Below are 26,882 nucleotides of genomic sequence, written 5' to 3' on the forward strand. Positions count from 1 at the left end.
CCTCCACTTGCGCCATCTCCTCTGGCTATCAGAAGGATTTTTTTTTTTTTTAAGAAGAATCCTTCTTCAAACTTCTTTTTTTTTTTTTAAAGATTTTATTTATTTGTGATTTATTTATTTGACACAAGCAGGGGGAGGGGCAGAGGGAGAAGCAGGCTCCCCGCCGAGCAAAGAGCCTGATGCAGGACCCTGGGATCATGACCTGAGCTGGAGGCGATGCTTAACTGACTGAGTCACCCAGGCGTCCCTATCAGAAGGATTTTTAACTCCTGCCGTTATTCCAGCTTTCTGCTGCAGCATTGATCTCTTTCTACATTCAAAGTCATCCCTCGACACCTAAATCTATTTCCTAGCTAAAGAGAACCCTCTATTGGCCCTACGTCAGTTTGCATTTTTCTTCTTTTTTTCAGAGTTAACACTCTCCCGAAGACCTGTGCTCTTTCCACTGTCTTTCCCTTCCTCGCCTCCTGTTGGCTTTTCAAACAAGCACTTTAGATAGGGCTCAGCCTTAACTACTCTGTTGAAATTTCTCAGGAAGGTAAGGTTAACAAGAACTTCCAGCAACCGTCACCTGTGGCCCTGCTCTTACTCCAATCTTAACTGTATCTGACAAAGTTGACCACAGCTTCCTTTCTTGAAACACTGATATTAATAATAATTTCTCTATTTGAAATATTGTCATTTAGAGTATGCTTCTCAATGTCTTGTTAATTCATCAAATTTAGTTATACTGCGTCTATTTGAAGTGCTAGCTTTTTCTTTAGGAGGGCTTGTGAGATAAACAAGAGAAATCTACATTGCAAGTGTTAAATGAATATATCATTAGGATAATCAGTATTCAGCTAAAAAATTATTTCCGGGAATGCCTGGGTCGCTCAATCAGTTAAGTGTCTGCCTTTGGCTCAGGTCATGATCCCAGGGTCCTGGGATCGAGTCCCACATCGGGCTCCTTACTCTTCAGGGAGTCTGCTTCTCCCTCCTCCTGCCACTCCCCTTATTTGTGTGCTCACTTTCTCTTTCCCTGGCAAATAAATAAAATCTTTAAAATAAATAATTATTTCCGTATACAGTGTATCAAAAGCCTTAAAGGTGCTTATAGCCTTTGACTCATTATCGCATTTATAGGCAGTATTTTAAACACATAAGGTGAAATGTCTAAAAGCATAAAAATTACATTAAAATTTAAATTAATCATGTTAACATTTTTAATAATCAAAAAATGAAAAACAGGGGCGCCTGGGTGGCTCAGTTGGTTAAGCGACTGCCTTCGGCTCAGGTCATGATCCTGGAGTCCCGGGATCGCGTCCCACATCGGGCTTCCTGCTCAGCAGGGAGTCTGCTTCTCCCTCTGACCCTCTTCCCTCTCGTGCTCTCTATCTCTCATTCTCTCTCTCTCTGAAATAAATAAATAAAATCTTTAAAAAAAAAAAAGAAAAACAACTCAATGTTTAGTAGTATGGAGGTGATCAGGAAAATTAAGATGTGCCCATTGAATAGAGTGTGGTGATGGTAAATGACGTGTAAGAAGAGTTTTTTTCAAATAACAAAGAAATGTTAATGTATAATAAAGAAAAAATCAATACATGAAATTGTGAGCCTTTATAAAAATATAGATTGGATAAAAACTAAGAAATGTAACAGATTTTTCTTTAGGTGGTAAAATCATAAGTAATTTTTCTATATTTTCCAAACTTACCACAGTGATTGTTTAATTTTTAAAATTTTTTAAAGATTTATTCATTTATTTTAGAGAGAGAGAGTGCAGGGGTAGGGGCAGAGGGAGAGGGAGAGAGCATCTCAAGCAGACTCCATGCTGAGCATGGAGCCCAATGTGGGGCTCAATTCTAGATCACAACCTGAGCTGAAACTAAGAGTCAGACAGTCAACTGACTTTGCCACCCTGACACCCTGTGATTGTTTTATTTTTATATTCAGAATACCATTATTATTATTTTTTTTAAGATTTTATTTATTTATTTGAGAATGAGAGATAGAGAGCACGAGAGGGAAGAGGGTCAGAGGGAGAAGCAGACTCCCCGCTGAGCGGGGAGCCCGATGTGGGACTCGATCCCGGGACTCCAGGATCATGACCCGAGCCAAAGGCAGTCGCTTAACCAACTGAGCCACCCAGGCGCCCCCAGAATACCATTATTAAGATGGTGCTTGCTGTGTAGTTGAAGCTCATATATATTAGAAAAAGCAGAATATTTATTCTGAGAGTTTTGCCTTAGGTTGCAAAATAGTATCTACTCACTAAGGGACTTTTATACCTTGATACTTATTTGACTCTTAAATCTCTCAGGAAAAAAGTGGCCCATAATTTGGCCATTTACTTTATATTCTTTTTATGATGTGCTTGACTTTGATAAGGGTTTTTGTTTTTTTGTTTTTTTGACACCCTTTCCTTCCATGACGTAATTCTTCAGGCCAGGAAGAATAAGATGTGTCTGTAATTAAAATTATTTCATCTTTGGTGTTTTTCAGCCAAGGGTCACTGTATGTAACCAATGTTAGTTATATTACAAAAAGACAAGTTAAGAGTACTTTGTTGTTTTTAATCTGCAGGGAGATTCACCAACAAAAGTATAGACTGGCTTGAAAAGCATTCCCATGGACTTGATCTTGGCAGTTAATGGCATACTGTCTTACAGTATTATTTAAATGTTCATGTTGCTTAGTTTTCCTTCTGTAAGTATGTGTAAGCTTATCAGATCCATGACTATGTCTTGGTGTTCTCTATTGTACCCCACACACAATTATGTATAGAATATGTGCAAGAACATTTTAATTGAATGAATGAATATAACCTCCACTTTTTTTATTGGTTCAGGGAACTAAAATTGTTCCTTTAATGAGTATACATTTTCTTTTTTTTTTTTAAAGATTTTATTTATTTATTTGACAGAGAGATAGAGAGCACAAGTAGGCAGAGCGGCAGGCAGAGGGAGAGGGAGAAGCAGACTCCCTGCGGAGCAGGGAGCCCAGTGCGGGGCTCAATCCCAGGACCCTGAGATCATGACCTTAGCCAAAGGCAGACACTTAACCGACTGAGCCACCCAGGCGCCCCAAGTGTACATTTTCTGAAACACATGGAATTTAACTACTTTTTCCTTCCTATAATTTATTTAAATGGACAAAAATGCATATAATCTCTCAGGAGAATCTACAAGTCTCCTGGGCTGATAACCAAAAGTAAAAAAAAAAAAAAAAAGCCTCAAACTTTAAGTAATATTAAATTCCAAGAATACCAGTGGTGGTCATATGGGCAACCATGACAACCATTAATTATATTTTCTATTTTATATAGGATTTGATTTGACTGAACCCTGATTCATTTTAGGACTCATTTATATACTTGTTTTTTGATCCTATATTAGTTTTTATGAGCTTAGTATACATTTAAATTTATTATAAATAGTTTAGTGGTGTTAATTGGGTATTATACTTGAACTTTCTGTTTTTGTGTGAGTGTATTTTATCATGTATTTTATTTCAGTATTACCTCATTATTAAGTAATGTTTATTGTTGTTACCATAAATGAAAGTGAAGTTGTACATTGGTAATATTTTAAAATATATGTTCAGTCTACATGCAGTCATAAAAATATGTGAAAATATGTATAATTGCATTAAGGTTTACCCAGATTTAATTTTGTTCCCTCTTTCAGTTTTTCTTGAAGATTAGTTACACTGGATATGCTGCTTTTCTTTATTTTGGGATTGCTTGTACATTTTGTGTTCTTCGGCTCCATCTTTGATATTTATTTTACATCTCCTTTGGTTCATGGAATGACTCCTCAGTTTACACCATTGCCTCCTCCAGCAAAAAGATTAGTACTGTTTGTTGCTGATGGCCTGCGGGCAGATACACTTTATGAATTCGACGAAAATGGAAATCCTAGAGCGCCATTTATTAGGTAAGCATGTCAACTGATACAAAGACCTCTCTGGAAAGTGTTATCTTGACACTGTTTTATCTCGTGTTGGACATAGAAGTGATGATGAGAAAGAGAATAGGACACATATACATCTGCCTTTGTCTTATGGATTAACAAATTTATTTCCTCCTAGGAGTTAGTTATGACCTTAGCTGCTTGGCCTAACTTGTCCTAATTTCCCAAACCTGGCTTACAACTCACTATATTATCTTTTTCTTATAAAATAAACTTGTTACATTTTTAAAATAATGACAAGCTTAAATATTAATGAATTGCTAATTATAGTGCTAACTAGAACATACAGAGTTCAACTGAAAATATGCCTATAAAATATACAAAGCCCTTCCAAGTTTGTCACTGTTAATTGTGATTTTAGATTTTATGAAGTGGCTTTGAAAGGAAATGTTTAATTTTTTAAACTTATGGGGCTCCTACAAATAATTGTTATTTTCCTGATTAGTGACAAGTCCCTCAAAAGCCCTTCCTAATGCTGGTATAGAGAGATTAAAACTCAAATTCAAATGGAAATTTATCTAAAATATTCCATCTTCTCCTGTTCTTACCTGCCATCATTACTTTTATCTCTTTACTGTGTTTTAGTTTTCCTGATAGTACTTAGCATGTGCAGGTTCTATGTAGGTTGGGCCTTTGTTTTGTATACTACTTTATTTCCAGTTCTTAGAACATAGGAGGCAATTTAAATCTTTGTTGACTGCTAGAAGAATGAATGAACTTGGATTTCTGTTGAATTTCCAGAAATTTATGGTGGCTTAAATAAATGCATACCATATTAAAAAATAAAAGTAATTTTTTTTTAAAGATTTTATTTGTTTGACAGAGAGAGACACAGCGAGAGAGGGAACACAAGCAGGGGGAGTGGGAGAGGGAGAAGCAGGTTTCCCACGGAGAGGGGAGCCCGATGCGGGGCTCGATCCCAGGACCCTGAGATCATGACCCTAGCCGAAGGCAGACACTTAACGACTGAGCCACCCAGGTGCCCCCCAAAATAAAAGTAATTTAAGTGAGCAACTTAGGGTAGTGGGAAAATATGGGTGGGAAAATAAGATCAAACCAGAGTTAAATTCAGTTCACAAAAATGTGTCACATAAATTTCTACAAATAATTTAAAATTGGGGTGATATATTTGGATGAATTTCTTAGTTGTCAAAGAAAGGAGAGAAATACAGTTCATTGCAAATTAATATGGTAAAAGTATACCGGTTGTTAGAGAAAAGGTGAGCTTTCCTGGTATCACTTATTTCTCCTTTGGGTGGTGGGTAGCAGGCCAAGAGCTCCCATAGTTGATGTGCCTTATCCTGTATGCCGTCAGGTATTTACGATTTCAGGAATCTTCTGGTTTCTTTTAAACCTGTTTGTGAAAGGTTTTATTTGTTCTTCACTTCGGATTTTAAAAAAATATGGTCTGAACGGGGCACCTGGGTGGCTCAGTCAGTTAAGTAAGCGTCTGCCTTCAGCTCAGGTCATGATCCTGGGGTCCTGGGATCGAGCCCTGCATCAGGCTCCCTGCTCAGCAGGAAGTCTGCTTCTCCCTCTTCCTCTGCTGCTCCCCTTGCTTCTGCTCTCTCTCTCTCTCTCTGTCAAATAAATAAATAAAATAATTTTAAAAATATATATGGTCTGAACTGATCAAAATGTTTTGAAACAGATATCCAAATTTCTTTATGCCTCCTTTGTGTTAAAGTTTGGTTTTCACTAAATAACTGAAGAAGTTAAAAAGTATTTCTCCCATAACAAGTGGTTCAATGCTTTTCAAACTTTTACTTACTATGCATGCATTTTACCAAAATTGGTTTTAGTATGAGGTAAGGCAGTAATAAAGAATATCTAAACCAGTACTTATTGTTTTGGGCAGCAAGCATTCATCTTGCAAACTGTTACCAATGCAGTCAGGGTTTCATAGCTTGTTGCTCTGCTGCTCTTTCACCTGCAATGGCATTGCTAGTCCTTTGCTTTCGTTGTGATACAACTTAAAGAATATTGATACATTTTAGCAGAAGAAACCTTTTGCCTCTTTTAATCTCAAATTTAGGAATATAATTTAACTCCTAATTAGGAGTCTAGCCATTTCCCCTACCTTTAATTTTTTATTTTGAGATTTTTTCAACACAGAGAAACTGAAAGGAGTACATGATGAAATCTGTAGTTTATCCTAGTTTTAACAATTTTTAATTGTTTTCATATTTGCATTCTCTCTCTCACTACACACGCACACTCACACACACATATGCTTAAATTTTTAATTTTTTTTCTGAATAATTTGAAGGAAAGATCTCATGACACTTCACTGCTAAACACTTCAGCGTGTATCAGCTAAAAGCAAGGACTTTCTCCTACATGACTGCAATACCACATCACACCTAGTGAAATTTGACATTTATAGAACAATATTGTGTGTGTCAGTTATTTCTCAGGTAACAAACCATCTGAATACTTTGTGGCTTCATACAACAATTGTGTATTTTGTCTCATAGTTCTGTGTAGTGGCCAGATGGTTCTTTGTCTCGCCTAAGCTCATTTATGCTGCTGATAGTCAGAGGGCTAGGACTGCATTTAGCTGGGATCAGAAAGATTCCTCTCCTTGTTAAATTTTGACTCACTTTTTGGTTTTGATTCCTTCTGTAATAATCTTATTTTTCTAAAGCTCTAACAGGATTTAATCAAAGTCTGTGTTAACTATTGATCTATAATATCTTTTAGGAATATCATAATGCATGAGGGCAGCTGGGGGATATCTCATACACGTGTGCCAACTGAATCTCGGCCCGGTCACGTAGCCCTGATAGCTGGGTTTTATGAAGATGTCAGTGCAGTTGCCAAAGGTATTATCTATATGGATGACTTTATCATATGAAAAATTTATTGCATATATATTGCTTCTTTAACACTGAATCATGACACAAAGTGAAGTGTGTTTTGACATACTTTGGGCCAGTATTTTAGCATGCCTTACTCATAAACACACACTGGTGTTGATTCAAGAATTAAGCTTTGGTCTTTTATCATTCTGTGGTACTGAAACAATCTGGATGTATCCATGGTTTTCCTAAATGTTAACTTTCAAAAGTTCAAAAGTGATTCTGTTTTAGTAAGAAGTAAATTATCTATTGTAAGCTTTTTTAAAATATAGTGTAATACATGTAACACAAAATCTGTTACTACTTTTCATTTGTTCTGCAATTAATTCTCATTGTTACTATTTGAGGAATACTTCTTTAGGGGCTATACTAAAACTTCACCATGTGTATGTTACTGTTGTTACTGTTTGCTTCTTTTTTCAATGACCTGAAGGATGGAAGGAAAATCCTGTGGGATTTGATTCTCTTATTAATGAAAGCAAGTACACATGGAGCTGGGGAAGCCCAGATATCTTGACTATGTTTGCCAAAGGTAAGAGTCATTGATTATATTTTCCTCAGACGATATATGTAATAAATCAACATGGTAATTTTTATATATTACTTACTATATTTTATTGATTTTTGAGATACTTGTTTTTACATATTTAACATCTCTAACATAGGAACATATATTACAATGGATAGACATGTCCATTTGATTTTTTCTTTTAGTTGTACTTGAAATATTGGCACATGGTATAGTTGTTAGTATCTTGGATTCAATGAAGTGGTATATGGCTCTAACATTTAACCGCTTTATAATCTTGGGCAAGTTAGATAACTTCTCTGAACTTCAGTATGCCTTTTGTAAAATGTGATGATAATAATTTCTATCTCATAGGTTTGTTTTTAGGTAAATTAGGTAATTCTTGTGAAATATTTGGCAATAGGCTTACCATGTAACTTTTCATTATGATGATGATGTTGATGTCTGGTTCATTTTACTTTGATAATTTATTAAGTTTGTAGATACTCACATAAAGATTTAAACGCTATAACTTATAATTTCTATTTTCATATATTCAAGATCATGCCGTTTGGATTTGTTCTGTTTGTTTCTGTGCATTGATTAGAAAACTCATTAGTGTTATTTTTCTGAAATTATTGGATTCCGTTTGAATTTTGTGTCATTAAATGCTTTTTAGTGAGAGCAGAATGACTGGTCATTTCACTTAATGAAAAGATTTTGTAACATTATACTTAGCCATAGGTGTAATTTTAATAATTGGCATTATTGAATATTATTGTATGTCCTGAAAGCAAAATATACATTCAGAATTTTACATATGATATTCATAGAACATAATTATGTAGGTCAAGGTAAAAAAAACCTCAAACTATTTGCCATTTATATATATAATCCTTTCTTTGGAAAGCAGTTTAGGGGCGCCTGGGTGGCTCAGTCATTAAGCGTCTGCCTTCAGCTCAGGTCATGGTCCCAGTGTCCTGGGATCGAGCCCCGCATAGGGCTCCCTGCTCCGCGGGAAGCCTGCTTCTCCCTCTCCCACTCCCCCTGCTTGTGTTCCTTCTCTCGCTGTGTCGCTCTCTGTCAAATAAATAAATTTAAAAAAAAATTTATTTTTTTTTTAAAGGAAAGCAGTTCAGCTTTTGTGGGGACTGGTGGTGGTGAGGGTGGATTAAGTTGCTGTGACTCACCAAGCTTACTTTCCTACTTCTGGCTGTAGCTGACGGGACAGGACCAACACCCGAATCAAAAACAATCCAATAGGAATGTTCCATTTATTGTAACCAACAAACTCACTCAGATTTGTACTTAGGATGCGGGAAGTAGAATGGTTGAGCAGTGGTAGTGTCATTGGAACTGCATTGCTAACATAAGAGATTGCTATTACTTTGTTATATCTCTTCCTCGACCTGTAAGAGGCTATCTCAGCAATTCACTCAGTTGATTAGATTCTTAATAAAATTTTGTAAATATGTAAGATTAATATACTTGTTGATCCCTTCAAATAATTTAACAATAGGCAATATTTATTCTCTTATATTGAGAAAAATACACATTTTATGAATAAGATAAGTGAAATTTTTAAATTTTCTTCTTGCTTTAGGAAGTACCAAATGACTTCATCTATTTCAGGTTGTAACGTTCTAAGACAAATTTTTTGAATAGTTTAATCTGTACAGGGAGACACACTTTGATGTTTATTTTTGTGCTGTTGTGTATTAGCCTTGTGACTTTGGCTAAATTAATTAACTTACATGTAGTGTAACTTTAAAATTAAGAATGTTACTGTGAGAACAAAAAGCAACAGCATGTTAAAGTAGAAGTCATGGTCCATGGCACATGAAATAAATGTTCATTATTCCTCCTGTCTTTCTCTTCTCCATTATAATACAAAATGCTTTGTGAAAAATTCTGGTTGCTCACAAAAACTTTTAAATGGCTATTTCATATTTTATGACAGTTTAAAAATTTTTTTTAGAAGTTTTTTCCCCAAATTTCCTTGTCAGGTGTTGGTGGAGACCATATTTATACATACAGCTATGATGCTGAGAGTGAGGATTTTGGTGCCTATGATGTAACAAAACTGGATACTTGGGTTTTTGATAATGTGAAGGTGAGTGCTATTGAGTTGATCATCTTCAGCACATGTATTTGTACCTCAGGTACTAGAAACTGATTTGTTAGTAAATACATTTTAATTTTTTCCTACCTGCATAAACTTGAAAGTTCTGTATTGTAACATACTATTTTAAAAAGGCTAGATTCTAAGAAACTACACATTCTACAATAAACAATTAATGGAAGTTTTAAAAAATAATTTGAAAAAGATAACTTTTTTAAATTCCATGTTTCCGACAGTTAAATGGGCTCCATAGATTGGAATTCAGGGAGCTTGCATTTCATTCCTATTTGCTGAATAATCCTAGGTAAACCTTGATCATTCTTTCACCATACAATAGTCTCTTATAGTGGTGAGATCATGTAAGATATATGAAAAATGCTTTTGAAAATGCTATTCAAATGTAATGCATTTAAAATAACAGGATTTTTTAAAAATTGCACTTTAGAGAAAGATAAATTAGCAAATTAGTCATAACAAAATATCCATGAGTTTCTCTAAGAAATGAAGTTGTTTGGACTGTTTGATAGTGACAATTATCACAGTTTTCACCAGGAGTCCAATGGAATTTACATTTTGAAAAATTGTGTGAAAATCTCACTTGTGGATAATGGCTTCCTTTCTTCCTGTCCATTGTTTCTCATTTACGTATTACAACTTATAATTTGTCAGTTGTAAGAAACATTCATTGATTGACCTTTAATGTTTCTTCTTTTTACCTGTAGTGTCTTTTGAACTGACATTGTGGACTTTTCCATGATATAGTCATTTTTGTTAGTTAGTTTGTAAATGTATTCCTCAGTATGTGTGTGCATTTTTCTTTGTATTTACTTAGCAGGAATTAAATGTTCAATACACTCTTTGATAAACCCTATTTCTTTTATTAGGACCTTCTTGAAATTTTCTTTTTTCATTTAACGTATACTTTTGTCAACAGGGAAAACTTGAAGTTAAATAAAATCTCTTTAAGGAAATAATTGGCAAAGTTTACTTTGCTTATTATCACTTCTTAATAAAATCTACTTATGTTAGCATCTGCTGAAAGGCACTTGGTTTCTAATTTCATAGACATACCTAAAAATGCTCCAGAATCGTGGATTTGATTCCTTGTGTATGGGCAGATATAGCTTGTGGCTGGCCTGATTTTATGTCTTTTTTTCCTTTCTTTATTTCAACGCTGCTAGTGATCAGAAAAAATGATTTGCCCCTGACTTCATAAAATATGGTATATATGTATAGTAATAACAGTAATATGAAATCATCAGCAGTGAAATGGTGTGAAGGAAAAATACAGGGACTAAATATACTTTTAGAAAATTGTGATCTAGACAGGGGAAGGCTTTTCTGAGAGTTTTGAGATGATCTTAGAAGTATAGGAGACAAAGTTGGATGGATCTGGATTGCACATGAAAGAGAGTATTTCAGGTCAACAGTAATATGTAAATCTTGGGCACTAAAGGAAGAGGCAGCATAATAGATTTGAGGAACTGAAAGAAGGGGAAGTTAAGGTGGCAGGAATACTCACTGGGAGGAAGATCTGAGGTAAGGCTAGAGAAGGAGTCAGGGGTCTTTACCTGGACTTGTGCCCTGGCCAGAGACTCATGCTTAATCCAAGCAAAACAAATCCATGTAAATGTCTACTCACTTTTTTTTTAATGTGGTAAAGTCCCTGTAACATAAAATTTGCCATTTTAGCCATTTTTAAATGTACAGGTTCAATAGTGTTAAGTATATTCACATCGTTGTACCTCCAATCTCCAGAACTTTTTTATCTTGCAAAACTGAAACTCTGTGCTCATTAAACAACTCCCCATTTCCCCTCCTCTCCCAGCCTCTGGCAACTACTATTCTACTTTCTGTTTCTTTGTATTTGTACCTATATATCTATGTTTTGTACCTAGACAGCTCATATAAATGGAACCATACTGTATTTGTCCTTTGTGAGTGGCTTATTTCACTTAGCATAATGTCCTTAAGCTTCATTCGTGTTGAATCTATTTGCTTTTTAAAACTCTGTGCAGGGGCGCCTGCATGACTCAGTTAAGTGACTGCCTTTGGTTCGGGACATGATCCCTGGGTCTTGGGATCGAGCCCCTCTGCGGGGAGTCTGCTTCTCCCTCTGCCCCGGCTTGTGCTCTCTCTCTTGCTCACACACACTCTCTCAAATAAATAAATAAAATCTTTAAAAATAAATAAATAAATAAATAAAACAATAAATAAAACTCTGTTTGTGCACTATCTCCTTTATTAAGCCTTCCGTGACTTCCCTTTGCTTCACTTCGTTTCCCGTTCGACTTAGATAACCCTCTTCTATATTCCCTTGATACCTCTATCTTAACTGTTTTATTATGCTGCACCATAATTGTTGATACATTGGCATATCCCCCCTTACATCTTGTTGGTAGAGATAATGACTTTTTCTCATTGTTAACTTAATTCCTGTCAAGGAATTGTCTGGTACATAGATACAAGTGTTAGCTTAGATTAGGTTTAGTTCTGTGTAATAGGGGAAAAAATATGGCTTAAAAGTAGGCAGCCCAGGGTTGATGCAGTACATGACTGCCATACTGGTTCCATGGTGTCATTAAGACCCAGTCTCTTTGAATTTCTCCTCTGTCCTCAGAGCATGAGTTTTTATCTTCCAAAGTTTTTTCATGATCCAAGAGATGCCATTATTTCAGTGTTTTAGGACCAACAGTGCAAGGAATCAAAAAGGAACTTCTTTCCTGCTAAGTTATATTTATTTCAGAGAGCCTGAGGTCTTCATAGTCTTTAGACTGAAATATTTGATTTATACCTTATTGGCCACAACCACTAAGGTACGTCTAGTTGTATGAGAGGATGGGAAATATGTAGGTTTTAAGGTTGAGCATTGCCATGTTTCTTGAAACCACAAGTTTTTACTCAGAGAGAAAAGGAGAGTGCATGTTGGGGTAGTCATCGAGTAGTCTCCCTTGGTGCATAACAAACATTTGTTGAGTGTAGAAATGAATGAGTGCCTTTGCAAGGAGATGAGAAAAAGTGGGGGCTGATGGTCACCAGTGTACTAAATATGGAAGGGAAAGTAGCTAGGGGTATGTTCCACCTCTTATGTCCAAAAGACTAACTTTTAAAAACCAATAGGAATCTAATAGGTTGAGCTCTACAAGATTAGTATTTCATGGCTTCCCAGATCTTATGCCCATATGTGAATGAATAGCACTTTTTACACAGTGGAATTTTTTTTTTTACCAGTCATGGAACAAATTCTAACTTAAGTTGCTAGGTTTTTTTGGTTTTTGTCAGCTTTCGATTATATCATTAGAATTTAACTCCTTTCTTTTGAAGAACTCGCCACTTCTATCTAGATTTAAAACTTCTTAGGGGCTAAGTAGAATGTATATGAAAGGGGATGATTTTATGCTTTTAAGGAGGATGGTAGCAGGTTACATATTATGTTTTTTATTTATTTCTATTCTTGAATAGCAGGCTTCTCTAATGGCACCATTTGTATTTTTTAGTATTTGTAATAATGAAGAATTATTTCAAAAAGTACTTCAGACTTTTAGTGGATAATTAAATAGCTCTTGTTAAAGTTACCATGTACTGTATAGTTAGAGACATTTATGTGAACAATAATTATGTATCTTGGCCTAGCCTGTTGATTTATCTAAAATAATTTGAAAGCATTCCCCACAGGTACTTGTTTACATGTTCATGTGTATGTAAGTAGAAGTTTAATCCTTTGTCTTAGGGCATTATGAATCCAGCTTATCATTATGAAATTATTATAATAATTTTTGACCCTTATTTTATTAAGTTAGGGCATTTTTCTGTCATACAATGTGAAGAACAGATTTCTAGTCTTGGGCAAAGGAGATTGTTTGGAAGCTATTCACAATGTTCCGAGTGAGCAGTTATGGTTGAACTCGTTGGAACTAGGTTGGTAACCAAGACAGGACAGTGAGAAGTAGTCCAGCTCCAAAAACATTTAAAAATGATAAAATGCTCCTAAAATGTTGCCTCTAGTACTGTTTTATTTGATTCTTGTCAAAATATTTCTTCAACCTGCTATATTTTATTCAGTGATTATGAGATCTTCATGAAATCAAGATCCCCTTTCTATAACCTTTTCTTGGCCTACTTTTATAACCCAGAAAATAGCTCACTCATTATTTGAATGTTGATGTCTGAACCAACAATACAAACTTTGTACTAGTAGGTCCTGAGGACAAATTTAAACAAAATAAGATAATTTTATAGTTATATATAAATGTTATTAAATGTTTTCATCAGAATTATTTTTTAAATAAAAAAATGAACTAAATTTCTTTAACTGATTTGTTACATATAGGAATTCTTTCATGCTGCCAGAAACAACCAATCTTTGTTTTCTAAAGTAAATGAAGAAAAAATAGTTTTTTTCTTACATTTATTAGGAATAGATACAAATGGACATGCTCACCGACCAACATCGAGGTAATTTTAATGCTGTGTTTAATTTTGTGTTTTTGAGAGATTTAGCTATTCTGTTTGAACTTTTGAAAGTATTATAATTTTTTTGTAATTACCATATTACTTATATTCCGTATTCATTTATCAAGGAAGGGAAAAACTATATATTTTAGAAATATTTAAGGAAATCTTGGGGGCGAAAGCATTTATATGGTGTTAATATTTATATCGCAGAAAGATGTAATTAGCTATTCCTTGTGTGTTCCATTTAATCAATATTGTATCTAGCAAATGTATAAAGTTTTGTATACTATATTTCAGTAGCACTCCTTATATAAAACAGCAAATATTTTTCTCAGTTTTGCGAACCATAAGAGGAAGAATCCATGTTATACTTCTTTATTTAGAATTTGGTTTAGATAAGTCTAACTGTAACAATAAAGCCTATTGATTAGCCGCCAGTAACAAATACCTCATGCTCCCTTTCTTGAACATGATGGACTGGTTCAAGTGAAAGACTTCATACCAAACCAAACTGTTCAACTGAATGGAACGCTTAAATATAATTTGTTTAGAATGTTATATTATATATGTTTTATATCACAAACACTAAGGGATGGAAACATTTTATACTTGAAACAGTGATACCTATTAATATGACAAGAACAATATAGTTTGCACTGAGAGGCATGAACTTGGAAGTCATAATTAATGCATTTGAGATGTAAAAAGCATTCATTAAAATGTATTTGCTAGTATAGGAGAATATTCTTCTTTTAAACTATTCCTGAAAACTATTTCATATTCTTTTGCTTCTTTATAAGGAGAGAATATTATTTTTAACAATCTAAAGAGCTCTGATTTTAAAATATTCATGATGAAATCTAAAAGTATTTTAGGAGGGATGCTTGGGTGGCTCAGTTGGTTAAGCGTCTGCCTTCCCAGGATCATGATTCCAGGACGCTGGGATCGAGTCCCATTTTGGGCTCCCTGCTCAGCGGGGAGTCTGCTTCTCTCTCTGCCTGCTGCTCCCCCTGCTTGTGCACTCTCTCTTTCTCCCTCTCTGACAAATAAATGAATAAAGTCTTAAAAAAAATTATTTTAGGAGTGATGTACTCTATATGTTGGCTAATTGAATTTAAATAAAAAATTTAAAAAAAAGTATTTTAGGAGTTACCAACTTTAGATGTAATTAGTTCATGTTGAAGAAATTTGAGTTTTCCAAATTATTATAATTTAATTTGTTCTTCTGTTTCTTTTTAAACAGGGAATATAAGGACAACGTTAAAGTAGTTGATGATGGAATAAAAGAGATTGTGTCCATGCTTGAACATTTTTATGGAAATGATGGGAAAACAGCATTTATCTTTACCTCTGACCATGGGATGACAGACTGGGGTTAGTCTGTCTTTAAGTGACATGTACCTATGATTAAAGTACTGGTAAATGGAGCTTGCAGATATTTTGTAATGTTGAAGAGGATTAGATGTCTTAGTATACGTAGTGTCTAGCACAAAATTGCTTAATGTGTTAATGTTAGAAAAAAACCTGATCTTATGCAGAGGATCTTCTAGCTATTAGAGGAATATATTCTCCTTTAAAATGAGAAATTAGAGGGGCGCCTGGGTGGCTCAGTCGTTAAGCATCTGCTTTCAGCTCAGATCATAATCCCAGGGTCCTGGGATCGAGCACCGCATTGGGCTCCCTGCTCAGTGGGAAGCCTGCTTCTCCCTCTCCCACTCCCCCTGCTTGTGTTCCCGCTCTCGCTGTCTCTTTCTGTCAAATAAATAAATAAAATCTTTTTAAAAAAATTAAGTATTTAAAAAAATATATAGGTATAAGTTAGTTCTTAATACACTGTCTTATTACTCTTGGTGTCTTATTTGTAGGTTTCCATGGGGCTGGTCATCCTTCAGAGACTTTAACTCCTTTTGTCTCTTGGGGAGCTGGAATCAAGTATCCCCAAAAAGTATCAGCTCAGAAATTTGATGATGCATTTTTGAAAGGTATAAACATTTATCTTTATTGTTTTTATAAATACAACATTTTAAAATAAAACCAAAGTTTAACTTTAAAAGATTACTTTTCAAGTTATAGTTTTCATTTTGATATTTGTATCATGATTTTTATGTATTACTTTTGTATAGTTTGTATTATTTGGTTTATAATATTCAGATTGAAATATATAGTCTTAGGGGTGCCTAGATGGCTCAGTCAGTTAAGCGTCCAACTCTTATTTTGGCTCTGATCATGATCTCAGAGTCATGAGATCAAGCCCCACATCGGGCTTCTGCGCTGAGCCTGGAACCTGCTTAGGATTCTCTCTCTCCCTCCCGCTCTCCCCTCCCTGCTCACACGCGCCTGCACACACACGGGCGCACGCTCTCTCTCTCTCTCTCTCAAAAAAAAAGAAAAGAAATATATAGTCTTAGTTATCTGCCTTATGAAGATACAAGTATAAATTATCCTATTACTTTTTTTTCCACAAGCCTTTTTATTGCTGGGATTTACATTAAACTCTTGAGTCAAATCTTACCTGGAAAGACTATCACTCAGATAAATCACACATATGTCACAAATTGACATTTCACAACTGGACTGATTGTGCCCTGTCTCTAGTACTTTTAAAGGCTGTGTTACTCAAGCCTCCCTTCCTTCCTAATCCATAAGGAAAATGAATTCCTTTTTCCTGGAGCTCTGCTTATTTTGTAAGGTAAGATTTTTTCCAGAGTTCCAAAATTTTTATTAATTGGCCAAAACAAATTCCTTTCAAATGCCTTACTCCAGATTAGTTGTATAAAACTCATCCAAAACCCTTGCTAAAAATACAGATTAAAAAAACAAACAGATTTCCAGACCTTGTCACTAGATATTTTAATTCCATGAGTCTGGGTGAGGCCTAGAAATTTTCTTTTTAAAACCTTCTCCAGGGACAGCCATGTTTAGGTATTTCTATCAGGAAGACTCTTTTTGGTTTGCATATTAAGATTTCCTTAGACTATTTCTTCGAATTTATTTTTTTATCGAGACATAATTCTCATACCATTTTAATTTTAATTCATGTTTTAAAAGTGTACAATTAAGGGTTTTTAGTATATTCACAAGACTGTACAATCACCTCTACTATCTAATTACAAACATTTCATCAGCACCCCCAAAGAAACCCCCTACCCATTAGCAGTCACACCTTATTTCTCCCTCTCCCTATCACCTGGCAACCATTACTCTACTTTCTCTCTCTGAATCTGCTTATTCTGGGCATTTCATAAACGTGGAATTACTCACTGTCTGGTCTTTGTGTCTGACTTCATCCACTTGGCATAATTTTTTCAAAGTTCATCTGTATTGTAGCATGTATAAGTAGTTTTTTTTATAGCTGAATAATATTCTATTGTATGTATAGACCATATTTTATTTATTCAGTCATCTTATGGACATTTGGATTGTTTCCATATTTGGCTATTATGATAGTGCTGCTATGAACATTTGTGTGAAGAGTTTTTGTGTAGATATATGTTTTCATTTCTCTTGGGTAGATACCTAGGGATGGAATAAGTGGGTCCTATATAACTATGTTTAATTTCTTGCAGACTGCCACACTGTTTTCTAAAGCAGCTTTGCCATTTTATATTCCTATGCTCTGTGGTAAATGGATTAGATTGGGTCTAATAGAAACTAGGTTAAATAGTATGTTTGTACTTAGGAGATAAAACTTTATTTTGGCACTTGATTTCTCTGTGAATTAATGGTTTAGAATGACTTAGCTTCAAAAATCACTACAGAAGGAATATACTTTTTTCTTATATGAATATTAGGAATTATAAGTTATAGAGAAAGGGAATGTGCATTCTTTCCTCATCAGATGATTAGTGTGAATTTTTAGTAGCTGACTAGTAGAACCAGGGATGTATTTTTAAACTTTACTAGCTTATTAAAGGAAATTTCATCATAAAAAATATCTTAGAACCCTTTTGGTAATATATCTTAAAATCATTAAATCAAGACATGGTCTCTCATCATTTGTTTTGATGACTGTTTAATGAAATTTCTGAATTTATATGTAGAAAAATAGGGGAATGAGGTATCTCTGAAGGTGATTTTAATAGGAACTCACTATGGTATTTTAACATTTGGGATTAGTGACAATAGGAACATCACAGCTACAATTTTAAGTATTTTGCAAGCAACTGCCATTAGAGAAAAAAGAAAGGGTTAGGTTGCCTGACAGACTATCAGTTGCTTTAATTACTCCCTGGAGCAGGACTGTCATTAGTTGTAGTAGTGCTGACAGCTGTTATCATTGTGCCTTTTACTTGATCTTCCCTTCCTTGGCCTTTTGATGTTTTGAAACAATTGTCTGCAAATGAGCATTTTGAAAGTTTAATAAATCATCACAGAAAACACCAATATTTATTTTAAAGCTATTCCTTTAAAATTCTAGTTTTAAAAATATATAGCTGTGCCTGTTTAAGTGCCCTTTTTATTCATAGTTGGCTTAAAATAGATTTTCCCAATACTTTCGTTTGACATTACGCCTTGATCTCTCTTAATAATGAAACTATTATTTATTTTTAATCTTAACATCAGCTCTCGTATCTGTGTTTCAGAATGGAAATTAGAGAACTGGAAAAGGCAAGATATCCATCAGGTATTCAGTTCAATTTAATCACTTTCAAATTTAATTTTATCTCCTATGACAAGTTTAGACCAAAAAAAAGTGTGAAAAACAATATTAAAAATAATGATGATAAAGGATTCTTCAAAACATTTCAGTTACCAAGGGAAATCCTTCTAGTGCAAATATTTTAACTCAACTAATCTTTCTTCTGGCAAAATAAAAAAAGCTTCAAGTAAAACTGAAAGAAGACTCCCTCCAAATAACATTGGCTAATTAAAGAATTAGAAATTTGCATGCCTGTTCAATTTCTGTGATTTCTTGTCATGGTTGCTTTGCTTAGTTGCTTTAAGCACAGAGCTAATAAATAATAAAACCCTATTATGGGTTTTTCCCCGGTAGTATGAGTTACCATTTCTTTTTTATTAACACATATTTTATCTTTAATTCTAGCCAGGATGCTTACAAATGCAATGGAAAAAAAGATGACAAAATATAGATTACTTAGCTAGAAACCTTGGATTATAGGAAATGCATGGCCAACTTAATCTAAGTTAGACTGGTAACGTTATGTATAAATAAGAAGCATGGAATTTTCATTGTTGAAGATATGCTATGTAAACAGCCATCTTCACTATTTATAAAAGGCATGGCATTATTGGTATATGGCCTTCAAGGTGGTAGGACTATTTTACCTTCTCCAGGTCACCTCACAAGCCGGTATTTCTTATTGTAGTAGATAAACCAAGGTCCAGGAGCTCATTTTCAGGCCTGTGATTGCAGAAGCCTGTTCTCTGTCAGCATATTAAGAATGGTCTTTTCTCTCAGGATGGCTGCATATTACCCAAATAAATGAAAATATATAAAATTAGCAACTTAATTTTGCAATAAAAATCACTGTTAGAGGAATAGGGAATATCTTGAAGATCATAAAACATGTTTTACTTATAGCCAGACTGGATTATAATTTAAAACCAAATACAGATTCAGCTATTGCTCTCCGAATGCTCCTACTTCAAATCTACATTAGGTGAGAATTTCTTTATTCGTTCCTTCCACCAGCATTGTTTTGTGTCTGCAGTATGTTTGAACATTGTGTAGACATTAGCGTTAAACATGTATAAGGGATATAATGATGAGTCAAAGCAGACAAAATGCCTGCCCTGGGAAGCTTACAGTGTGGGGGTGAGAACAGAGTAACCAAATTATTATACAAATAAATGTAAAATTACAGCTGTGCTAAGTACTACAAAAGAGGACTGTGAAGCCAGGAGAGCGTAGAGTGGATGTATATGGTAGATGGTATGGTCAACAAAGTCTTCCCAGGACATTGAGGATTGAGCTGAGACTGGAGAAGAAGTAGGAGTTATGAGGCACACGATCCTCCGTTTCCCTTTCCAGGCAGAGGCAGCATCATGTACACAGAGCTCTGGTAAGAGGATAATGGTATATGAAAGCGTTACAGCACAGAGCAACTGAGACTGTAGTATGATGTCTGGGTAGGTGCTAGACCCTGAAGGGCCTTTTGGGTCTGTGGACTTAATCCTAAAGCTTGGGGAAGCCCTTGAAGCATTTGAAGCATGGAGAGTGATATAATCTGTCTTTTGGTGAAAGGATTTCTCTGGCTGCAGCATTAGAGGAGGCCAACAGTGGCCTCTGGGGAAAAGGGAGAAGGCAATTAGAGGCCATTGGAGTTTTCCAATTTTCTGTGGGATGCTACTTCGTAAAGAGAGTCCAGATGGTAAAGAGTGAGAAGCATTGAGAGCCTGGGACCAAGCTCCAACTTTAAATGGGGAAATAGAGATGGTATCTGGAAAAGAGCCACAGTGAAATTGAAGACACTCAGTGGAGTGCAGTGTTACAGAAGCTGAGAAGGGAGTGGGCTACACAGTGCTGCTGAGAGGCCAAGTAATTAAAATAACCACAACAGCATTTGTAGCTACCATTTATTGCACGATTATTATGTGCCAGGTACTTCATAAATTTAATCTCATTTAATTATGCCATAACTCTGTTAAGGGAGAGTTTTTTAAATAAATAAATGATAAGGAAATAAGTAAATAAATGATAAGGAAACCAAGACATTGGTGGAGGTTAAGTAACCTGCCCAAGGTCTGAGAGATTGCAGGCAAGGATTTGGATCTGGGTATTCTGACATCTAAGCACTTTACTGCCTGAAAATTATAAGGACTAATATAAAAACAGTCAGATGTTGAAAAACAGAGGATGTTAGCTCTCCAAAGGAGAGTGGTCAAAGGAGAATGGGATGGTGAAGGGTCAAAAAGGAACTTGGAGCGGGTTGAGGAGTGGTGGGGGGCTGGGGAAGTGGAAGTGGGGGCAGAAACAACTCTCCAGGAAACTAGGGGGGTTATATCTTTCCTGAATTTCACTGGCTGGCGAAACCTTCTGGTATATACTTCTTTAGTTAATGAATACATTTCTCCAGATAGAGCCTTCTATTGCTATTTACTTTCTATCTAGTTAAGGCATCCTTTTCATAATACTGAAAAACTATTATATAAAGTAGTCAAGTTCTTAGCTACTAGGGTAGGTAACTTTTTGTTCTAGCATGTTTTACATTTGGGACTCTTTCAAATTTATTTTTTTATACATTAATGTGGCTGTAACAAATGATATTTTTAGAGTCGATATCTATTGTATATTAAATGTTTGAAGGTAATGGAGTATAATGAACATCATGATTATAGTCCAAAATATAGTTACATTAAATTATTTAATATTCTTATTGATGTCTGTAGACTTATTAGAATTGAACTTTTCTGCTTGTAGGCTGATGTTGCACCATTGATGGCTTCTCTTATTGGAGTTCCCTTTCCCCTTAATTCAGTGGTAAGGAGTAAAATTTTCTTATCAGCTCTCAGGAAAAAAAATGTGTACAGTAAAATTTACTTTTTTATGTCTTTCTGAATAATCTTTGGTTACATTTAAAACTGTATTTTCCTCTCTAAGTATACAATAATGTCTCATAACTGTGTGTATTATAACCTACAACATGGAGCACTAGTCTAATAGCTTTTCTTTAAAATTTTTTATTTTTTAAAATGTGTACAGATTTATCTTTGTATTTCAGTTATAAGTGGTAAAAATATATAAATAATTTTTATTGCAAGCAGCAGAAACTTAATCCATTGCAAGGGAATTTATTAAAAAGATATTGCTGGGTTGTTGAATCAAAGGGGTGCCCAAAAACCAGGCTTAGAAATGAACAGGAACTAAGAGAGCACCAGAGACTTGGAAGAAAGAACCAAACAGTTGTGCCCAGGGCACCTACACTAGGAGAGAAGAGTATTATACCTGTTGTACTTTTTGTTCCTTGACTCTCAAGAGTCAAATTCCAGTGCTTACTTACCATTTGAATGGGCTAGCTTAGGTTAATTGTCTACCCTTCAGTAAAGGAAAGTGGGGCTCCATTAGAAACCTACTATGTTATATCCAGTGGGGGAGATTTCTTTTTTTTTTTTCCTGCCAAGATTTTATTTAAATTCAAGTTAGTTAACATATGGTGTTGTATTAGTTTCAGGAGTAGATTTTAGTGATGAGTCATCACTTACATATAACATCCAGTGCTCATCAAGGGTGCCCTCCTTAATGCCCATCACCCATTTAACCCAGCCCCCCCCACCCATCCTGCAACCCTCAGTTTGTTCTCTATAGTTCTCTATAGTCAAGAGTCTCTTATGGTTTGCCTCTCTCTCTGTTTTTATCTTACTTTATTTTTCCCTTCCCTTCCCCTACGTTCATCTGTTTTGTTTCTTAAATTCCATAGTGGGAGAGATTTCTAAACATAGAATGGTAATGCTGTTAAGAATGGGAGGGAACTGGATGCTGATAAGAAATTATGTCATCTAACTCAGAACTCTGAGAAAATGACCCTTACAGTTATAAGTATGTGTGTATGTGTATAACTGAAACAAAAGTTTCACAGAACAGTCTTTACTCTTACTGTGCACGGTATACTCTCAATTTTCTTATTATGCCTTTTTTTTCTTTTTAGGTGTATTGGTTGTGACCCACCATAGTGATTTTTCATGTGTGCAAAGCATTTCGTTCACTGCCTAGCACACAGTAGTCTTTCAATAGATTCTAGGTTTTATTGACCCTATTTCATCTCTTTTGCTTTATTTACTTTATTATATCTACTTTGTAGAAAAAATAATAGAACGTTTTTCAGTTATGATTTTTAAAAAGATATTTTGCTTGGGCACCTGGGTGGCTCCGTCGGTTAAGCATCTGCCTTCGGCTCAGGTCATGGTCCCAGGGTCCTGGGATCGAGTCCTGCGTCGGGCTCCCTGCTCCGCGGGAAGCCTGCTTTTCCCTCTCCCACTCCCCCTGCTTGTGTTCCCTCTCTCACTGTGTCTCTCTCTGTCAAATCTTAAAAAAAAAAAAAGATATTTTGCTTAATTATTTCAGTAATTTGTTCATCTAAATATCTCTAGTGCTTCCTTTGTAAGTATGTTTTGTTTTATAAGAACAGCCTGAGCTATTAATACTAATAATAGTATGCTAATAATATTAATACTAATATTAAACCAGTGTTTATTATTTACAGGGTATCCTTCCTATAGATTATCTTAACAACACTGATCTCTTCAAAGCGGAGAGCATGTTTACAAATGCAATGCAGATTCTTGAACAATTCAAGGTAAAACATGACACACACAAAAATGGATACTACTACAACTTTAAAATCAAATATAAGTGAAAATATTTGATTTTGTGTTTTAAAAAATTATTTTCTGTAGTTTATTATCTTTAAATTTTGTGTATTTGACTAGTGTCATAAAGTTTAACATTTTTGAAATGCACTTTCCATGAAATCAGTTTGAGGTGTAGAATTACCTTTGGGAAGTGTCTCTAATTTTAAGACTACCACATATGCTTATAAAGACTACACACCAACTCTTTATTGATTGGAATTTGCCCCCACAGGAGTAGTATTAGAGATTGCAACATTTCTTGTCATTTCATGTATATTACCATATGTTTAAGCTAAAGAGGTGACTATTTAGCTGAAACTTTGTTATTAATACTATTAATGCAGCTTGACTTATTTTGTTTTCTAAGAGTAAAAGAAGTATTGTTTAATTACATTACAATATGTTATTTTGCAAGCTTGATATGATTCTCAGCTTATTGTGATAGTATAATCTGAAATTTCTGTTTAAATATTTATGGAATAATATAGTAACATAAAATTCCATTTAGTTTGAAAGTAATAAACTATCCCCAAAGAGACATTTTAATGGATGTTTGTATTTCAAAATGAAACTAATTTTTTTTTCTCATTTATAATATAGTAAAATATTTTCCTATCTCATTCCAGGTGAAAATGACTCAGAAAAAAGAAGTTACTTTACCGTTTTTTTTTACACCATTTAAGTAAGTCTCATGTTTTTATTAACTTGTAGGAAGGAGTTTTTTTAATGAGTTTGAGGACAGACAGGGTAGATTACTTAGAAACTTTACTTTTTTTTTTTTACTTTTTTGTTTATAGTAGTGTAAACTCCAAAACAAAATCCTTTTCTATTGTTTTTGTAAATAATGGGCCAGTTGCCAGATGCTTTTGAATGGTTGGTAAAGGAGATAAAGGGGCACAGAGAGATGTGGGAGACATTAAGGAGACCATTGAACAGGGCCTGCCTGGGAAGGCGTAGGGACTCTTGGCTTGGTTGATTGGGAGGTGGTGGTACCATTATGGCTTGTAGAAAGAAGGAAGAGATAGTTTGAGGGTCAAGGATGAATGTTTCTGAGTTTAGCTTACATTTGAAGATACCAATTAATTAGTTAGAATTAGTTGGAAGTTAGCTAGAAATAAAATTAGTGTAGCAAGTTAGGGACTTGGATCTCAATATAGAGATGGGAGTTGGTTGTGTAAATTTGGAGGCATCAGCATAAGATAAGATGGTGGTGGTAACTGTTGCACATGTAGGAGGCTCTAGGAGAACTTAGAAAGTGACAAGAAAAGGCCCATGATACAATTCTGGGAGACCCTGACAACTACTGGGTGGGTAAGGAGGAGAGCAGACTTTGGTGGGCAGCAAGATTTTGCTGTCCTAGATCTGTTTTCCTTGACTCAGGAGAGGGGAGATACATGAGTCACAACCCTGGCTCCGCACTTCTGATGTGGGCTGGTTTATTCAGCCTCCTTTATTCCTCCTCCTCAAGGTTCATTTTCAATTAGCAAGGATTCACATTTAATTAGGAAGGATTTTGGTCTTGACCAAAATACATAGAAACTCTTTGAAATATGGGTGTTAGGGATGCTTTGAATGACTTCATTGGAATTATTTTTGACAACTTCTGTAGTGCTAGTGTGGTATTCATAAACTTAGAAAGGCTTAAATATTGCATTACCCTCTAAATAAGGTGATTACATCCCTGACTTTGTGTGTGTGTATTTGTGTGAATAGAAGATCAAAAACCAAGAAAAATTAGGGTTTTGCAACTTATGATCATATGAAATTAATTGCCCTAAATATTATATAATATACATTAAAGGTAGAATTACCTCTGAAGGGTGTCCCTAATTGTAAGATTATCACATGTGCTTATAAAGCCAAATCTTTACTGATTGGAACTTGCCCCATATTATCTCATATACATAACTTATGCATCTGTTTATAATGTAGTGGTACAGTCAGAGCATAATAAAATAAATAGATGAATAAGAAATATATTATCAATTCCTGGTATGAGGAAAATACACAGGACATTGAAAGCGAGACTGTGGGTTAATTTAGACCAGCCACTCTAAAAGGACTGGTCAGGGAAGAGGTACTCTTCTGCAAAGGGCTCAGGTGCACACTGCCTTCCTTCTTCCACTTAGCTGCTGGCCGACCATGAACTTACTGTGCTTTGATGCTCAACATCTGCCTGCAGAGCCACTGCTAGCCTCATGTCATCTGGGGGCCCTGCAGCATGCTTGATTCCTCCCCGGTGGCTCACCCACTCTGGAGCAAAGCTACCAGCCCTGCCTGCAGACTTGTCTGGCTGAAAAGTCACCATTTGTCAAAAGCCTGCAATATGACCAAAAAGTGCCTAAGGTTAAATGAAGAATTGACTCCTGAGGAAATAATTTAAGGAACAGAAAAGAACCTAAAAATGTTAAAATTCTCAGAAATATCTGAGAAGCTATGGTATCCATAAAACAAAAAGCACACACTTTACAAAATGAGAAAGAGTACAAGATGCATATTTTAAAAAAGAGAAATGCAACTAAAAATTTATAGAATAATACATTGTACAAGAATAGTCCAACTGGGAGGCAAACCCTCCAAATTAGACTAGCTACATGAAATGAATTTTAATATATGGATTGAATAAGAAGCTGGAGGAAACACGATGGCACACATGGATGGTGTACATTTCTTCATCCCTTGAAACAAGGGCAAGTGGAAACTTCAGGGAAAAGAAAACATTTACAACCATACAAGAAAGCATGCTTCATGCATGAAGCAACCTGATATAATAGGTAAGGTGATTTCGAACAGCTGCTGGGAGTATGAGGAAGAATTTATTTAACAGTGGCACAAGGGTCAAAGCTTCGGTGGGACAGACAGGAAAATCCAATCATAGCATCAAACTCAGCTACTAAGTGAACAGTACTTAAATAATCATAATAAACACTGGTTTTCAGCTTTTAGAGTCAAACCTCAGACAAAGCAAGGAAGACTTAATTATGATTACAGACTAGAATGTAAATGTTCCCCATCTTGACAGTGTACAAGGTTACAGGTTGGAAGGCAGAGGAGGAAAGAAATATAAGTGGAATCGTAGTGGTGCTATTGTCCTCATAAAATAGAATGTGGAACTTCTGGATATAGTTGAGAAAGTAAGACAGAGGTGTAGGTATTACCTTATTAAAGTGACCGGTGTAAGGGCACCTGGCTTGCTTAGTCGGTAGAGCATGAGACTCTTGATCTAGCGGTTGTGAATTCGAGCCCCACGTTGGGGGTAGAGCTTACTTAAAGTGACCAGGGGCACCTGGGTGGCTCAGTCAGTTAAGTGTCTGCCTTTGCTCAGGTCCTGGTCTCAGGGTCCTGGGATCGAGCCCCACATTGGGCTCCCTGCTCAGCGGGGAGCCTGCTTCTCCCTCTCCATCTGCCTGTCACTCCCCCTGCTTGTACTCTCTCTCTGTCAAATAAATAAATAAAATCTTTTAAAAAATAAAGTGACCAGTGTAGCCAACAGAAGAGGTAAAAATAGTAATATAACCGTTTTGAGTGGGGAGGAGACAGCAGAAACAGGCAGAGTCATTGAAGAGTCCACAGTAAATGCCTCAGGTCATCCAGTCAAGAAATAGTAATAAAGGCATATTATTAAGAAACATGGAGGTAACTACCAGAATAACTGAAAATAGACAGGTGTAAAA

The 26,882-nt window shown here is 35.3% G+C and overlaps 1 protein-coding gene across 9 annotated transcripts in view; it reads left to right on the plus strand.

Annotated features, from left to right (window-relative positions):
* The window catches only part of PIGN (phosphatidylinositol glycan anchor biosynthesis class N), a 109,173-nt gene that overhangs the window by 14,706 nt on the left and 67,585 nt on the right, over positions 1 to 26,882 (plus strand). For 6 of the 9 annotated variants that reach the window (XR_003211134.2, XM_025886728.2, XM_025886726.2 and 3 more), the window contains 11 exons: positions 3,669 to 3,917; positions 6,657 to 6,778; positions 7,248 to 7,346; positions 9,329 to 9,435; positions 13,775 to 13,899; positions 15,143 to 15,273; positions 15,765 to 15,881; positions 18,483 to 18,523; positions 21,281 to 21,340; positions 23,061 to 23,153; positions 23,835 to 23,890. Coding sequence is in view for 8 of the 9 variants with exons in the window: in XM_025886728.2 (XP_025742513.1) it covers positions 3,697 to 3,917; positions 6,657 to 6,778; positions 7,248 to 7,346; positions 9,329 to 9,435; positions 13,775 to 13,899; positions 15,143 to 15,273; positions 15,765 to 15,881; positions 18,483 to 18,523; positions 21,281 to 21,340; positions 23,061 to 23,153; positions 23,835 to 23,890 (1,172 nt within the window). In the remaining variant the exon portion in view is untranslated. Of the gene's footprint in view, positions 1 to 2,565; positions 2,689 to 3,668; positions 3,918 to 6,656; positions 6,779 to 7,247; positions 7,347 to 9,328; positions 9,436 to 13,774; positions 13,900 to 15,142; positions 15,274 to 15,764; positions 15,882 to 18,482; positions 18,524 to 21,280; positions 21,341 to 23,060; positions 23,154 to 23,834; positions 23,891 to 26,882 lie in introns of all 9 variants that reach the window. The other 3 variants (XM_025886727.2, XM_073898097.1, XM_025886732.2) reach the window with 2 other exon arrangements.

The sequence above is a fragment of the Callorhinus ursinus genome, unplaced genomic scaffold (genome assembly GCF_003265705.2).
Source record: "Callorhinus ursinus isolate GAN/ISIS: 27379988/994484 unplaced genomic scaffold, GSC_fseal_2.0 scaffold11, whole genome shotgun sequence".
Taxonomy (NCBI): domain Eukaryota; kingdom Metazoa; phylum Chordata; class Mammalia; order Carnivora; family Otariidae; genus Callorhinus; species Callorhinus ursinus.